The sequence below is a fragment of the Bos mutus genome, chromosome X (assembly GCF_027580195.1).
Source record: "Bos mutus isolate GX-2022 chromosome X, NWIPB_WYAK_1.1, whole genome shotgun sequence".
In the NCBI taxonomy this organism is placed as follows: domain Eukaryota; kingdom Metazoa; phylum Chordata; class Mammalia; order Artiodactyla; family Bovidae; genus Bos; species Bos mutus.
This window is the reverse complement of record NC_091646.1, coordinates 108,572,320-108,586,218: the sequence shown is the minus strand read 5'-3', so window position 1 is coordinate 108,586,218 and position 13,899 is coordinate 108,572,320. Positions and strand designations below refer to the sequence as shown.

General features: G+C 37.0%; 1 protein-coding gene across 1 annotated transcript in view; it reads right to left on the bottom strand.

Moving 5' to 3' along the window:
- Positions 1–333: 333 nt before the first annotated feature.
- Positions 334–13,899, bottom strand: part of COL4A5 (collagen type IV alpha 5 chain) — a 254,556-nt gene continuing 240,990 nt past the window's right edge. The window contains exons 45-51 of the mRNA XM_005910838.2: positions 13,105–13,233; positions 12,170–12,268; positions 10,808–11,020; positions 6,199–6,376; positions 2,918–3,032; positions 2,422–2,594; positions 334–1,583 (exon numbers count right to left, since the gene is read on the bottom strand). Coding sequence (XP_005910900.1) covers positions 1,502–1,583; positions 2,422–2,594; positions 2,918–3,032; positions 6,199–6,376; positions 10,808–11,020; positions 12,170–12,268; positions 13,105–13,233 — 989 coding nt within the window. The 3' untranslated portion in view covers positions 334–1,501. The remainder of the gene's footprint in view (positions 1,584–2,421; positions 2,595–2,917; positions 3,033–6,198; positions 6,377–10,807; positions 11,021–12,169; positions 12,269–13,104; positions 13,234–13,899) is intronic.

Genomic DNA, 13,899 nt, shown 5'->3' with positions numbered 1-13,899 from the left:
ATGAATTCCCAAAATGAAAAATAGTTCTGCTTCCTTTCTTAGCCATCAACACAACGTTAATAAATTTATCACCTCAAAATACTTCCCAATGTGTTGTTCTCTTCACTGGAAAAAGTGCTTTACTATGTCTCCTATTGGGCTTCCCTGGTGGCTCAGCTGGTAAGTCTCCTTTCAGGTATCAGAGTGATCAAAGTCTGCAGAAACCTCTTTTGCCTTTGAACTGTTCTAAATGGTTCTCTGAGAAGAGTGACTACTTGGTGATGTGCAGAAGTGTGGTCTATCTGTAAATGAGCAGTATTTTTACACATAGGCTGAAGAGATACACAACAAATCATCCTTAACATATGATATCTTTAATTAAATTGATATTGGTGAGTTAAAAACATTTAGTGAGAAGATGACAGCTAGGGAAATAAGGTGTTCTATGACTATAATAGTGTTTAAAATAAAACAGTAAGAAATATCAGTTGGCTTTGTAATTGAAGAGAGAAGACAAACTAAGTATTGTCTTCCCAGTTCTTGAACAAGCAGAGACCACAGGAGAATAATTCTTATGTAAAAAGCACAGGGAAGAAAATCGTCAACTTTTTAAATGTTTTTGTTTTACAAAATTATATGGGAGAATTTGCCCAGTCAGGGATGAGCAAAATCAAGATGTAAGAAACATCAAAGCTGGGGGCGTCTAGTGTTGAGTGTCTTGGAGAATACAGCAAAAGAGAAGTTGCATCATTAGATATTATCATTTGGTATGTAAGATGTACATTTAAAATTCTGATTAAAGTGACTAAAAATGACCTTTTTTAAAAAAGTCAAATGAGAACTTTGGGGAAAAAACTCAAATTTACTCTCAGTAGTGACTTGATACAAGAATATAAACTCTCACTTTGATAAACCTGGATATAAAATCTTGCTGTCTGTATTCTAGATTTTCCTAAGTTTTCTGTAAAAGTGATTCATGTCAGGTCACCTGTAAATGACAACATTTTGCACTAAAAGGCTGTTTACACAATATACACATTCTTTACTTACAGAGCAAAATAAGCTTAACACTTTTATATTAAAAAACTGGGATACAGTAGGATTAGTAGCACCATGAAAAATAATTCTTCCCCCAAACTGCAGTCTTTTATTTTACTCAGTATGATTCTTCTCTTAATTGAATTTTTAACGTGCCATTTTAGTTACTGGGCAAAATATATAATCTTCATCTTATAATCCTTGGAGAAAGTCATCCTGGACCCAAAAAGTAAATTCATTTCCTCATTTCATTCATAGAAAAATAGAGACCTTGCTCTGGCACATTGCTGAGGTACATCTGAATCTTCATGATTTACTAGTCCGCATGTTCTCTTGGTCATATATAGTAGCACCATGGGTGGCAGCAGTGGTAAAATTGGGGAGAGTGAGACATTGCATCCTGGGAATTTTATATATATATATATGTATATATATATATATATCTATATCACATTTAAAAACACACAAAGAATTCTTCAAAATGTTATGTCCTCTTCATGCACACTTGACATCGGCTAATACGTGTCCTCAAGTCTCCTGCTTTCAGCGTTTCTGATTGAGGTTTGCTGGGAAATAAAAAACAAGACTATCAAATTAGCCTTTTCTGGTATTTTAATTCTATTATTGGTTCAATTCATACTTTAACATTCTATTGTGTTTAAGTAGTTGACTTAATGGTTAACTTTTGAGCAATGCAATCTAGTGCAATGACTGGTATGGCCTAAGAGCCATTAGTGGTTATAGGTATCTTAGTGATTCTCCTCCCCACCACTCTCATCCTCGTCTATTTGTTTCTCCCTCTCTTTCTCTTATAAATTCTTCTAACAGTCCTAGAACGAGGGGCAATTGATGATGAATAGATGATAATACATAACACATAACGGTTACAGAAAGATAATACATAAGAAAAATGTTAATAACTCAAAAGAAGCAACATATAAAAATAGAAATAAAAAAAAAACCAATAGAATAAAGTCCCCTGCAGGCACATGTATTACAGGTGGCCTTACTCATTCAAATACTTGGATGAAAGCCTTGAAAACCACCTGGGAAAGAGACTACTGGACTGGGGAAGCAACACAGACTACTTCAGTTTCTAGGGTGGCTTCAGTCTAGTCGAACAGTTGCTCATGGGTTACTGAGAAGGTCACACAATCTTTTCTTGCTCTGTTTTGCTTTTAAAGAATTATCATCATGACATCTCAAACCACATACACCTATTATTAGTCAAGTATGTTTTTCTGACCTGAGTCTGTTATATGAGGAGAACAAGCAAGAATAAAGTACATGGTCCTTTAAATTTCTAACATTTGTTGGGTATAAACCATTCACAAACTGCCTCTCTCTTCCTCCAGCACCTCTGAAGGAGGCTTAAGACCTAAACTAAAGCCATAAGCGCCTTACCTGAACATGTCTGACACATCTACAGTCGCCAGCCAAAAGCTGTAGGAGTTGGCGTAATAGTTGCAGGTCCCCCGCCCATGACACTCAATGAAGGGAGCTGAACGAAACTCTTCTAAGCAGGAACCAGGGGAGGCCAGGGCTTGGCCTGAGCCCTCTGCCCCTGCACTTGTGTGCTAGAAAAGACAAGGGAAAATGTGCCACAATACCCATGAACCTTAGTGAGTATCCAAAGATAAGTGCTGACCTTGGCCAAATATTCAAATCCAGTGAAGTAAATAGAGCCAAAGTTAAGAGAACAGAATCCACACCAAAGGTTCTCAACAAAACAAACAGGTAGATTGTGAACATCTGTTCCAGCAAATGTATGAAAGGGAACACAGTGCTTGGATAGAAGCTATACGAGGTTCAAATGACAGGGATTCCTCATACTAGGAAGAAATGTAGATATGGTGGACAGTTGGCTAGGATGACAAAGCCAAGGAAGAGTGATTCATACCATCATGAAGGAATAACCAATCCAGAGAGAATCCCATCCCTGAGGACAACGGGGAATCTGGATGGTCTGACTGTGGACTGCAATCACCACGGCCGGAGCTTCACATACTGCACATCTGGTAAGAGAAAGGCAGAAGGAACACAATCTACAGAGTGAGCACACAGGAAATAGCAGTCCCTCTTCTTTGGAAGCCTTCCTGTTATAAAATCCCATCAAGGGGTCTACAGTGCTCAGAAAAAAGAGGAGAGAAATGTACTTTGAGGACTGCTTTTGAATAAGCCCAGCCTCCCAATATACGTAATAAAGTTATAAATGAAACCTGTAAGTTTTTTTTTTTTTTTTAAGAAACTACAGAACCACTGCTATGGCACTTTCATTTTCTATCCTGCCCTAAACTTGTATTCATACTTGCAATAGTCAATGTCATAACTGCTGCAAGACTTTGGCTTGGCGTATTGCGCATACTACTTGCTGTCAAAGTGTCCAACTTGAGGGTAGACATTCAGTACTACTGAAACTGTGCTAAGAACAATGTCTGGTAAACTGAAGAAGACAAGAAACAAGACACTTTCTTAATCCCTGCCCATTATTTTTGGCCCAAGGGATATTTATTAACCATTTGGCTCTTTCTTTAGAAGTACAACATAAACAGAATACTGGACAAGTACCAAGGCACTTGGAGATGCGGTGTCTGGGTACTTGTCTATAAAATCAAGTACAGTGCAGCTAAGTCTACCAAATCTTTAATAAAGAGCAAGACGGGACCTTTTGAAATATGACTAAACCAATTTGGCAAACTTTATCTACCAAATAGGGAATGCCTTTAGGAGATCTTTTACTCCAAAGAATTGGGACTGTTAAAAAAAAAAAAATCACATGCACAAAAATGAATTCCCAGAAGAAGCCCTATTTATCATTTTTTATGATTTATTCTTCTTGTCCCTGTCTAGGAGATCTTTACTAAACTCATAAGATTTTTACCTTACCCTCTCCTTGAAAACTTACATAGTTTTGGTTTTACCTTTAGGCCTATGATCCATTTAAAGTTGATTTTTGTATATATGTAAGATGTGAGGTTATGGATCTTTTTTATTTATTCACTGCATATGGTTATCTAATAGTTTCAGCACCATTTGTTGAAAAGATTATCTTTTTATAAAATTATCTGAATACCTGTTTTGTACTCATCTGTTAATGATATGAATTTGGATCTATTTTTGAATTCCCTATTTTTTATGTTAGTCTATATGCCTCTTCTAACACCAATTTCATACTATCTTAATTACTGTAGTTTTGTAGTAATTCACACTGTCAGGAAATGTGAGTCCTTTGACTCTGTTCTTCCTTATCAAAATTTTTTGGGCTCCTCTATGCCCTTTGCTTTTCCATATAACTTTTATTATCAGCTTGCCAATTTCTACGGGAAATATAAAAACCTTATAGAATTTCAATAACGATTATACTGAATCTGTGGATCAATTTGGGCAGAATTGACATGTCAAAAATATTGCATTCTGCATTCCCTGAACATAGTATATCTCTATAGTTACTTAGCTCTTTTTTTTTTTTAATTTAAATTTAAGTTACTTGGCTCTTTTAAAAAAATTTTCTCGGTGTTTTGTAGATTTTTAGTTTACAAACATTGTACAGCTTTTGTTCATCTTATTCCAGGTATTTTATGTTTGGATGGCAATTGCAAATGATTTTTCTATCATAGGAATATAATCATTATATATCCTGCAACTTTAATAGACTCACTTGTTAGTATTAGAAAATATTTTATAGATTTGTGAAGGAAAGGGTAAGATTTTCTATGTAGACTATCATGTCACCTGTGAATAAAGATAGCTTTATTTCGTTATAAAAATGAATTCCCAAAGGAAAGATGGTAACAATAACCCTGTGTATGAGACAGCAAAAGAGACACTGATGTATAGATCAGTCTTATGGACTCTGTGGAAGAGGGAGAGGGTGGGGAGATTTGGGAGAATGGCATTGAAACATGTATAATATCATGTATGAAACGAGTCGCCAGTCCAGGTTCGATGCACGATACTGGATGCTTGGGGCTGGTGCACTGGGACGACCCAGAGGGAGGTAGGGGAGGAGGAGGGTTCAGGATGGGGAACACAGCTATACCTGTGGCGGATTCATTTTGATATTTGGCAAAACTAATACAATATTGTAAAGTTTAAAAATAAAATAAAAAAAAAAGAGTGGCTGAACTAGGCTTAACCTTTATATTTAATGTCAAAGAAACTAAAGTTTCCAATGATTCATCCTTTATGGTTACTAGACTCCTAGATCAATTGGGTCATGATCAGAATGAAGATGGCGATACCTAATATGCTTAGGAGGTAGAGTTTTACCCGGGTTCTAATGTGGCAACATTCTAGGAAATCTTTATTAACAGTACCTCCCTCCTCTTAGATACTCATGCTCCAAGTCTCAGCTATCACGTTTCCTTCCCATAACTAATCAATTGCCAAATCTTATTTATTCTATTAATGTGATACACGTACCCCACTGAGAGTTCCAAACCACTCCTACAAGGACTATAGCAATATGCTTAATCTATCTGGTCTCTTACCCCTGGATTATCCCCTCTGGAGTCATGTTACACATTTATGCTTCTGTAATCTTCCCTGAAATGTAGCTCAAAAACTTCAAAGGTCCCCATTATATACCAAATAAAGTTCAAACTAAAACCTGACACTGAAAGCCTTCTACTGACTGGGTCCAAATTAACTTTCCAATCTCTTCTCCCTCTGCACCCTTTGGACACTAATAGTATATTCTAGACACATCGGTCTACAAATCCATTCCCATTTTCTCTACCTAGAATGCTCTTCTCCATTATAAATGCCTGTCTCAAGTCCTTTACATCCTTAAAGGGCTAAACAGTTCAAAACACATTTCTTCCATATCTCAGATTTCTCCAGTTGGAATTAAATATCCCTTTCCTAATACTTTCATAATACTTTATTAGATTTATTGCTGCATTGAGCCCAAGCCTGATACATATTAATTTATGTATACTTGCCTAATGACTAGATTGTGAGGGTTTTTTTTTTTTTTGGTGATATTACACTAGTATATCACTGGTCCTGGTCAAAAGAAGATCCCCAATAAATATGGATCAAACTACATATTGAACATTATAAAGTTCCTCTGTTCTACCTAACCTGAGAGGAATATGGTCAGATCATTATCTCTGGACTCATTTCTAACTAGCTAAACTAACTGGATATCAGCAAATGTCAACGGTACCCATGTCTCACCGACTAATGAATGGCTGGATGCTCTGCCCCTTCAGGGGTTCCATGCTCATTGGCATGGGCTCTGGGGTGGAGAGCCAGTAAGAATAATCATTTCTTGAAGCAAAGTTGCAAACATTATTGATGTTGCAGAACATGAAAGGCATGGTACTGAAACGACGAAGGCAGCTGCCGGCTGTTCCTGGGAAGAATTAGGGAGAAAAAGGAAAAGTGTCATGATAATTAGTTTCTTCTAACATACTAACAAACAACCTTTCAAAGAGGAACTTTTCCCTATTTCTTAGATGATAACCAGGTCTTCTCTGGTGACTCAATCAGTAAAGAGTCTGCCTGCAATGCAGGAGATCCATGTTTGATACCTGGGTCAGGAAGATCCCCTGGAGAAGGAAATGGCAATGCACTCCAGTATTCTTGCCTGGAGAATTCCATGGACAGAGGAGACTGGTGGACGATAGTCCATGGGTCACAAAGAGTCTGACATGACTGTGACTAACACTTTCATTTTCTAGATGATAACTACACTTTAATTCTTCAATTAAAAGATGTACATTTACTCATATTTTAACATTTCTAAAATCAGGATATATCTTACAACTTATGTAGACATTTATTGTGCTAGCTCATTATATATTCCCCAACACTCTTTTTAAACCAGTTATGCGTCTTATAAACAGTGGTGCCTTATGGAGAATATTGAGTAATTTATTATGCAAAAATGAAGGGCACACACTTAGTCCTTACAATATGATTTCCTCTCCAGTATGCCCTCCCTTCTTCCAAGACATCCCTAGTATGTGTCTTATGTGGGTTCCCCATATCTTTAAGCCTAGGGACAATTGTAGTGCTGACTAATAGGCACAGCAACCATGGACAGGTTTGGAAGTAAATAATACAAGGGGGAAAAATAAATGAGGGAGAAAGGAACGAAAGATGCGGGGTGGGGGGTGGGAGAAAGGAACTAGAGCGTTGAAATTTCTGAGCTGGTAGGGACAATAATATCTCTACCTGCGATCAGGCTTTTCTTTTCTCATTTACTCACAAAGAATGATGAAAAACGATGTATCTCCCTCACATTTTTAAGTTGACACCTCAAATTTTTCATCAGAAGTTTAAATTGATACTGTGCCAGTTATTAAGATATTATTGTCTCTTGGACCCAAACCCACCCTTCTATACTCGGTAATACTGGAGTCTGGAATTTTGCAAACCACATTTCAACATTACCAGCTGTCATTTCCAGTGTTTTGTGAATATTTATATTTAAAAGCAAACTTTGACATCACTCTTTTAAATGTATCCAATGTAATTATTTGAAACCTAAAACAATAAACCTTTTTAAAAGTACAGAAACTCATATTTAACAATTGGAAATTATACAATGCTCCTTTTACATTGTATTTCCATTCTACTTCTCTCACACAGTTTTATCCTAATGTATTTTTTTTTTATTATTCAATGTCTTTTACTGAGGATCCAATCATATTCTCTGAAACAAGAATTTAAAATAATTTGAACTGATTTTCTGTGACTCTAAGGCTTTACATGTTACATATTATTTTGAATGATCATAATTACTATTAATTCACACTGATCAAAAATAGGTTATTATAAATTTTGATACTGACTAAAAATTAAATTTTTATTAGAAATGCATTTTCTAATGAGATGGATTAGAAGTGAATTATAGAACCTGAGTTAACAGATACTTTAACAAAGCCATTATTTTGAATTGTTCCTCTGAATTTGTCTCTTAGAGGTTTTTATGTTTCAAGGCAATATGCCATGGTATGAGTCTTTTATAAAATAGGAGATGGGTGGTAGAGAAAGAGGATATAGGAAAAGAGATTATCTAAAGCATATACACAGGCAGTTCAACTTTAGGAGAAAGTACATATGAAAGTTGAGGATTTATAAACTAATACCATTAAAATTATACATTGGAAATTCCTCATATATCCAATGGAGTATGTTTATCTCAGGCTGAGGATGATTGATAAAAGATCAATAATTCTTAAAATTGGTGGACTGTCAGAATCACTGGGAATTTTTATATTATAGTTTAGGAATGGACCTAGGAATCTTTTCAAAATTTCCCCAGGTGGAAAATCATTGATTTAGCCTAATTTATACTTTTTTCAGAGAAAAAAAAAAATAGCTCAGAGAGGTGAATGACTCGAAGTCATGTGAGAGCAAATGAGAAAACTGACATAATTGAAAAATGGATGGGTTTGCAATTGATAGGTGTTACAAACAAACCTATCTTCAAAACAGAAACAGATTCACAGACACAGAGAATAGACCGGTGGATGCCCAGCAGGGCAGGGGTTCGGGGAGGGATGGAATGGGGGTCTGGGGTCAATAGATGCAAACCGTTACATATTGAATGGATAAACAAGTTCCTATTGTACAGCACAGGGAACCATATTCAGTATCCTGAGATGCATCATAATAGAAAGAATATATATAAATATGCATACATATATATTCTTTTGTGATTCTGAGACCAGAGATATTTCCATCCCTGTCTCTAATTAGTAATGCTAGTTTTATTTTTAAATTAATTTATAATTAAAAAACACTTTCAGAGACTTCCCTGGCAGTCCATTGTGGCATTGAATAGGTCAGGTCACTTAACCTCTTAGCCAGTTTGTGTGTGTGTGTGTGTGTGTGTGTGTGTGTGTGTGTGTGTGTATAAATATAAATACAGTACTTGCCCTATAACTTTCTTGATTATTTTAGTTTTGAAAATCAAATTGTCTAATGAATATGAAAGTGCTTTTCTTTCTTTTTTTTGAAAGCGCTTTTCTTTTTTTTTTTTTTCTAGTTTCAGAATCAGCTTTTATTTTTTTTTTTCTTCTAATTTTATTTTTAAACTTTACATAATTGTATTAGTTTTGCCAAATATCAAAATGAATCCGCCACAGGTATACATGTGTTCCCCATCCCGAACCCTCCTCCCTCCTCCCTCCCCATACCATCCCTCTGGGCCGTCCAGTGCACCAGCCCCAAGCATCCAGCATCGTGCATCGAACCTGGACTGGCAACTCGTTTCCTACATGATATTTTACATGTTTCAATGCCATTCTCCCAAATCTTCCCACCCTCTCCCTCTCCCACAGAGTCCATAAGACTGTTCTATACATCAGTGTCTCTTTTGCTGTCTCGTATACAGAGTTATTGTTACCATCTTTCTAAATTCCATATATATGCGTTAGTATACTGTATTTATGTTTTTCCTTCTGGCTTACTTCACTTCTTTTTGGCTATACCACATGATTTGTGGGATCTCAGTTCCCTGACCAGGGACTAAACCTTTGCCCCCTGCAGTTGAAGTGCAGAGTCCTTCCCACTGGACCACCAGGGAAGTCCCTGAAAGTGCTTTTGAATTATAAATTGAAAATAAAACTAACATTACTAGTTAGGGACAGGGATGGAAATCTCTCTGGGTCTCAGAAAGAAGAGACTAGGAAGGTGTACATAAAAGGAAGGTCTACAATGATGAGAACATGGGTGTTTGGTTGCATTTACGCTGTAGGCTACCTACAGTGATGCAGAATTCCGGTTATAGTCTCCAAGCATTCAAAGATAGGGTGATCTCATGAACTCTCAATACTCTCATATTTTGAAACTATAAAGTTTTAATACACTAGTGATTCTGGGTATGCATTTTGTTTTTCAGACAGAACATTTTCAGCATTGTCTGTTTCCTCCACCACTACCATCTTTTTTATACACCATAGTCCTTTCACTAATTCAGCACAGACTATGTATGTATTTAGTGAGGTAATTGTTTCTTTAACATCAAACTTCTTATTTTTATTCTTTGCCTAGGCATCAAGATATCTCCAATTTGATCCCTGAATGAGCCCTGGCAGAGACCCTGCAATCCTGTATCACACTTGAAATATTGGGTACTATCATGATGTTCCTATGGCTGAGGCCTAAGCTGTACTTGAGTCAGGTCTAGTTTATAGCCTCTGCATCTGAATACATACTATGACAGCCCTTGCTTGACCAAATACACACATTTTGAAAAGTTATAGGGACATAGTAGATAAGAGATCCTATTTTTTCTTTGCTTTACATTTGTGAATTTCATGATGTTCAAAAACTTTTAATGCTTCCTGTTCACTTACTAGGTTAGGAGTTTAACATTTATAAGCTTGATTATGGGTAGAAGTTAGATTCTCACAGTAAAGAGAGAATGGACTGAAGGGAAAAAAGTAGAGAACATTATCTAAAAGATAAGAGTATATTTACAATGAAGATTTGTCAATTGTAAAATTAGAAAAAGATTCTACATAAGGTGGCTCAGATGGTAAAGAATCTGCCTGCAATGCAGGAGACTGGGGTTTGATCCCTGGGTCAGGAAGATCCCTTGGAGAAAGAAACGGCTACCCATTCCAGTATTCGTGCCTGGAAAATTCCACGGACAGAGGAGGCTGGCAGGCTGCAGTCTATGGGTTTGCAAAAGAGTCAGGCACGGCTGAGTGACTGACTGTGAGTGAAAGAATAGAGAGATGCACTTTGTCCAAGGTTACTCTAGAACCTAACAAGATTTTCAAAACAAAATAGAAATGCATAGTAAGAAATAAGATGCTGATTATCTCACCCAAGTCTTGACCATGAGCTCTTTTATTTCCTTGTACATACAGGAGAGAAAAGCCTTCATACACCTGGATGGTTCCCTGTGGGCATTGTGGAGCATCTGTTGTCTGGCTGTGACGTGTGATGAGAAACCCATGGGCAATAGAAGAGGTTCCAGGGGGACCTGGAGGACCCTGCAATCCATCTGGCCCGGGGGGACCATCCAAGCCACGAGTACCTATTTTCCAAAAAGCCATCAGTATACAAAATTAAGTGAGCTCTGATTCACTATTATGGCTATTGACAAAACATTATGACCTCGTTTGATTAGTTAATTTAATCAATATTTATAGAATGTCTACACAGGCATTGTCAGATATCACAGATTTGGAGACAAACAAAACATGGTCCCTGTCCTCAAAGAGATTAATTTTTTTTTCCCTTCTGGAATTGGTTGATGACATTAGGCACTAAATAAATACTGAGTGAATGGAACACTAGATGGGAAGAAGTGATGCCCATTTGGGAAATTTGTATGTTACCTAGTCTCTCACTGTACTAAAGGAGTCCAAACCCAATGACAAAATCTCAGTCTGCTGTTTAGTTCATCACTTAGAAAGGAAGGGTGTGGTTGCTGTCAGTCTGCCAGCTTCAGTGCTGAAAAACATTTTCCTTTGAATCTGTCTAGAGAATTATTCTCAGGCATACATTCTTGTTTAGAGAATAGGCAGGGTACTCTGAGGAAACTTTTTAAAATGTTTAATTTCAATCTGTCACTGGTTTCTGTTCTCTATTTGGCCACTCGATTTGAGCTTATTTTTAAAAAATTCTCTATATACAGGCCTTTGGCCACTGTGTGTATAGATTTTCACTTGCGGGAAATGTCACAGGATGCCTGTATGTGATGAAGGTGACACTGACCTGTTTCTTCCCTAGAAAGACAGTTAATGAGATGGCAGGGTGTTGGTTCTAGGAGCAACATAGACAGCACCAATCTGCTTTGCTGCTACTGCTGTTTTTTTTGTTTTGTTTTGTTTTACCAACACAAACCTTTACATTTGTTATTTAGAGTTATATTTACATTATCTACAGTTGTAAAAACACTGAAAATTATCAGAACAGTTAAGCACAATGAATACCTGAAAAATCCTCATCTTGAGGAAAAGCTGACTTTCTAGGGCTGTAAAAACATTTAAAATGAAAACAGCCTTCCTGTGTTTCTCTTATACTGGCAAATCTGTGTCATCGTATTTTTCCCAAGCAACAGACTCCCCAGCTAGCTGTGCTCTCTCAAGAGGAGGCTTTCACAGCTCCAGTTGGAGGGATATGTCCAGAGGTCTCCCAGACTTAAAAACTACTATCAGCAGCAGTGTTTTACTTGTCTCACCTGGCTGGCCTGGCAAACCTGGGTCTCCTTTGCGTCCTCCTGCACCATCAAAGCCAGGGAGTCCATTGCGTCCAGGATCTCCTGGAGGGCCAATTGGACCTACAGGAGAAAGCAGTAGGGTTTTCAAATGTGCGTAGAATAAATCCACATCCAGATAGAGCTAGGACACTTGACATCCATGAGTGGCACTGAATTCATAATCTGGTTTTGTCTTTAATTCAGATAAATGAAAGAATAGTTCAAGCCCAGGATGAAAAGATGCAGACAAGGATTTAGGTTTAATTTTAAACAATCCATTTGCCTCTGTGGAGAATTCTATAATATGGCGGTTGTGTGCTCCTTGCCTTCAGTATAAGACATAGCACAAGGCCCAACTTTTGTTCTATATCCCAACAAAAGGCAAGGCTGTTGCTGCCTGTATACTTCATTTATGAAAAGACTGCTGTTAAGCCACTAATAAACTGGAAAGACTGAAGTTAGTTTCTAGTTTTCTTTTAGAATCACAGTTGGCTGCAAGTATAGAGTGAATTGGCCAACTAGACAGGATTTAGTTTAAAAATCATACAACCTCACAGCGTGGAAACTAACAGCCCATCAAATCAGCCTTCTATCCTTCTGGTGGTTGGGACAGAGAAAGCATCAGATCTTAAATGCATATGAATTTCATTATAGAGATTTTAAAAACATTAACCTAATCATTCAATTAGGATAGCCAGATGAGCGAGAAAAAATTGGACTGGGCCTAAAAGAAATTAGGGCATGAGAAATGAACCTTTCAAGAAAGGTTCAAAAGAGAAAGTGCAACCCATGGTGGTGTAGTATTCTACTAGCTGCTGAGACTCCTGTCGTCAAAGACAAACTCTGACAAGTGAAAGGAGAATGAGGGAAATGTTTGCAAATACATAAGGCTTGAAAAAGATGATCTACAAAGGTACCTGGTAAACCCTGAGGTCCTGGGAGTCCTTGTAAACCTTTTAATCCAGGCTGGCCTGGAATCCCTGGTGGGCCAGCATCTCCTTTGATTACAATACTCTGTCCTGAAGGACCAGGTAATCCAGGGGGACCTAAGAGGCAAAATATATAAAGTTGAAGGTAGGGAAGAGAAAGGTTGGAAAGAATGAATGCCAAAATAAACCTCAGATCAGAATAAGAATTGGTTTGAGAGAAATGAGTTACATGTATTGGAATTTACTATGTCCAACAGAAATCTGTTTGGGAAAATTACCTTTATTTCCCCCAAAGAGCCAAAAAAAAATAATTTCTTAGGGTCTTATTTGTCCATAGATTAGGGTCTACGGACAAATTAGACATATAGTCCCTATTTTCAAGCCTTGAAGTGTGATTGCAAATCTGTGAACACTGGTGTCAAGGGAAGACAGTTCTGTTTCCTGATGAATCCATTCTGATTCTAACGTCATTTGCAGATCTTGTTTGTTGAGTTTGTCAAGGGAGCCACTGAACTAACTAGTAGAGGAATTTAGTAGATACCCTGTTTCATAGTTTATAGGAAATGTCTATAAGTCTCTCAGCAAAAGGAACTATTTTCATATTAAAAATATAGAAACATACCTATGAGACTTGCTCTTGTGATCTATTCTATTGAATATGGGAAAGTTAGTATAAAAGGTAAAAAAAAAAAAAAAACACAACTCAATGAAGCATTCTTGTTGGTCCTGTATCTATCTTAAATTTAAAAAGTCTGTTCTTGATATTACATTATTGAAACAGAG